The sequence below is a fragment of the Arachis duranensis genome, chromosome 4 (genome assembly GCF_000817695.3).
Source record: "Arachis duranensis cultivar V14167 chromosome 4, aradu.V14167.gnm2.J7QH, whole genome shotgun sequence".
NCBI lineage: Eukaryota > Viridiplantae > Streptophyta > Magnoliopsida > Fabales > Fabaceae > Arachis > Arachis duranensis.
The window spans coordinates 109588062-109591339 of record NC_029775.3 but is presented as its reverse complement, the minus strand read 5'-3'; the positions used below and the strand labels follow the sequence as shown (position 1 = coordinate 109591339).

Here is a 3278-nt window from a genome sequence, read left to right as displayed (position 1 = left end):
TTTCACTGAGAGGATGGGAAGTAGCCATTGACAACGGTGACACCCTACATAGAGCTTGCCATGGAAGGAACCATGCGTGTGGGAAGAGGACTCCAAGGAAAAGTAGAAAATCAAAGGACAAAGCATCTCCAAAACTCCGACATATTTCTCATTACTGCACACTAAGTAACGATTTGATTCTCTCTTATTTTTCTTACAATTTTAAATACTTTGACTTCTTACAATTAAATCCAAATAACCTTATTGGCCTCCTGAGAGTCATTAATAAAATAAACATTGATTGTTTCAAACCAATAATCTCCGTGGGATCGACCCTTACTCACGTAAGGTATTACTTGGACGACCCAGTGCACTTGCTGGTTAGTTGTGCGAATCACAAATTCGTGCACCACGCATGTGCGTCGATTTTACTGACCTAAATAAGGCCTGTCCTAAAGATGCTTATCCTTTGCCTTGCATTGACACTTTAGTTGACAATTCTTGCGGTTATGGTTCATTAAGCTTCATGGACGCATATTCTGGCTATAACCAGATCCTCATGCATCCATCTGACAAAGAAAAGACTGCCTTTATAACTGAATATGGTAATTATTGCTATAATGTTATGGCTTTTGGTTTAAAGAATGCAGGTGCGACATATCAGCGACTCATGAACAAGGTCTTCGAGAACCAAATAGATCGGAATATCGAAGTTTATGTGGATGACATGGTCGCCAAAACCATGGCAAGCAACTCTCATATTCATGACCTAGCCGAGATTTTTGCTCAGATCCGACGATACAATATGAGATTAAATCCCGAAAAGTGTGCGTTCGGTGTCCGCGGAGGAAAGTTCCTTGGATTTATCCTCACCAGCCGAGGAATCGAAGCAAATCCGGAAAAATGTCAGGCGATCCTCGATATGCAAAGTCCAAAAACAATAAAGGACGTTCAACAGCTAACAGGACGACTCGCGGCCTTATCCATATTTCTACCCTGTTTGGCATCAAAGTCTCTTACCTTTTTCCGATGCTTAAAAAAGAACACCAAACATTTTGAATGGACCGAGAACTGTGAAGCTGCATTTCAAAACTTAAAACAATTCCTTTCAAAACCACCCGTTTTACAAAAACCAAAGCATAATGAGCCATTGTATATATACTTGTCTATTACTGATATGGCAATAAGTTCTGTCCTTGTAACAGAAACGCAGGAAGGTCAACAGCCGATCTATTTTGTGAGTAAATCACTGCAAGGCGCCGAGCTTCGCTACCCGCGGTTGGAAAAGCTCACGCTGGCCTTAGTCTTCTCTTCGAGACGGCTCCGACCATATTTCCAGGGGCATACCATCATTGTCAAGACTGAACAACCTCTTCGGCAAGTCCTCTCGAAGCCAGAATTAGCAGGCAGACTTATCAAATGGGCCATTGAGCTCTCTGAATTTGACATCCAATACCAACCGAGAGGGTCCATTAAATCCCAATACTTAGCCGATTTTATGGTCGAACTTACCCAACCATGTATGGATGAACAGAGCCCTGATTGGATCTTGTTCGTGGATGGAGCTTCAAACCCACAAGGGTCAGGGGCAGGAATACTATTAGAAAGTCCAGAAGGCATAATCCTTGAGCATTCTCTCCGGTTCTCCTTCAAAGCCAGCAATAATCAGGCCGAATACGAAGCCCTCGTCGCAGGGCTCAGGTTAGCAATTGATTTGCACATTGCCAGCTTAAAGGTTTATTGTGATTCATTATTAGTAGTCCAACAAGTAAATCAGGTCTTTCAAACTAAAGATCAACTTTTATTGAGATACTTAGAACTTGTTCAGCAGTTGGTAAAGGGTTTTCAAAAAATAGAAATTCGCCACGTTCCCAGAGACCAAAATCATAGGGCTGACATTTTGTCAAAATTAGCCACTACACAGTCACAAACAGCAACGTTATTACAGTCAACTTTAGATAAGCCGAGCATACACAGCATTAACACTTTAAACACTGTCAATGAAACTAGTTGGCAACTGCCTTACATTCAATATCTAAAAGATGGCTCTCTTCCGAAAGAGATCCCAGATAAAAAAAGATTTCGACGACAAGCTTCTTTTTTCACATTAATGGATAACGTTTTATATAGGCGGGGGTACTCCCGACCACTTTTGAAATGTTTGGACAGGGGTGAGGCTAATCTTGTCTTAGCCGAGGCTCATGAAGGAATATGTGGCATACACTCGGGGGCAAGAAGCCTGGCACAGAAAATACTTCGAGCAGGTTTTTACTGGCCGAGTCTGTGGGAGGATAGCAGAAAAAAGGTTAGAACTTGTGACCAATGTCAAAAGCACGCACCAATCATTAACATCCCAGCCGAGCATCTTCATCAGTCTATAGTAAGTTGGCCATTTAACCAGTGGGGGATTGACATCCTCGGCCCGTTTCCCACTGCACCTGGACAGATGAAGTATCTAGTAGTTGTTATCGATTACTTCAGCAAATGGATCGAAGCACAGCCCCTGGCAAGAATCACATCCAATCAGATGATATCCTTTGTTTGGAAATACATCATATACCGATTTGGAATCCCACGACATATTGTCACAGACAATGGTCGGCAGTTTACCGATCATAATTTTAAAGATTTTTTGCAGAAATTGAAGATAAATCATCATTTCTCATCCGTCGAACACCCACAATCTAATGGTTTAGCTGAAGCCGCCAATAAGGTCGTCTTACACGCATTAAGGAAAAAGCTCGACAACGCTAAGGGGCTCTGGGCCGAGCTAGTTCCAGAAATCTTATGGTCATACAATACTACAGTACATACATCAACAAAGGAAACCCCATTCAGATTGGTCTATGGATCTGAGGCTATGATTCCTCTGGAAGTTTCGCAACAATCCTTACGAACGATATCAGAGAATCACGATCAAGCTCGCAGAGCAGAACTTGACTTAATAGAAGAAATCAGGAATACAGCAGCCATTCGCCACCAAGCTCTACAGCAACAACTGCGCCGAAGACATGCAAAATGAGTTCAACCAAGATCCTTCAATATCGGAGATCTGGTGCTGAGGAAAACAGAAGAAGCTCGCCGACCATCTTCCCATGGGAAGCTCGCAGCAACATGGGACGGACCCTACCGCATACTAGAAGTCTTCGGGAGAGGAGCCTACAGACTAGAACATTTGGATGGAACTAAGATCCCAAGTACTTGGAATGTTCATTCTTTAAAGCAATATTACAGTTAAGGCACAGCAGAGTGCTAGTACTCTTTTTCCTCACTTGAGATTTTTTCCCAAAAGGGTTTTG

General features: G+C 42.5%; 1 protein-coding gene across 1 annotated transcript; it reads left to right on the top strand.

Moving 5' to 3' along the window:
* Positions 1-394: 394 nt before the first annotated feature.
* Positions 395-3001, top strand: LOC107485744 (uncharacterized). The gene has a single exon (XM_016106282.1). The coding sequence runs from the start codon at positions 395-397 to the stop codon at positions 2999-3001; it is 2607 nt and encodes an 868-aa protein (XP_015961768.1).
* The last annotated feature ends 277 nt before the right edge of the window (positions 3002-3278 follow it).

What these genes read in the sequence shown, in the direction of transcription:
- LOC107485744 (XM_016106282.1), top strand. Translation starts at nt 395, where the DNA reads ATGTGCGTCGATTTTACTGACCTAAATAAGGCCTGTCCTAAAGATGCT.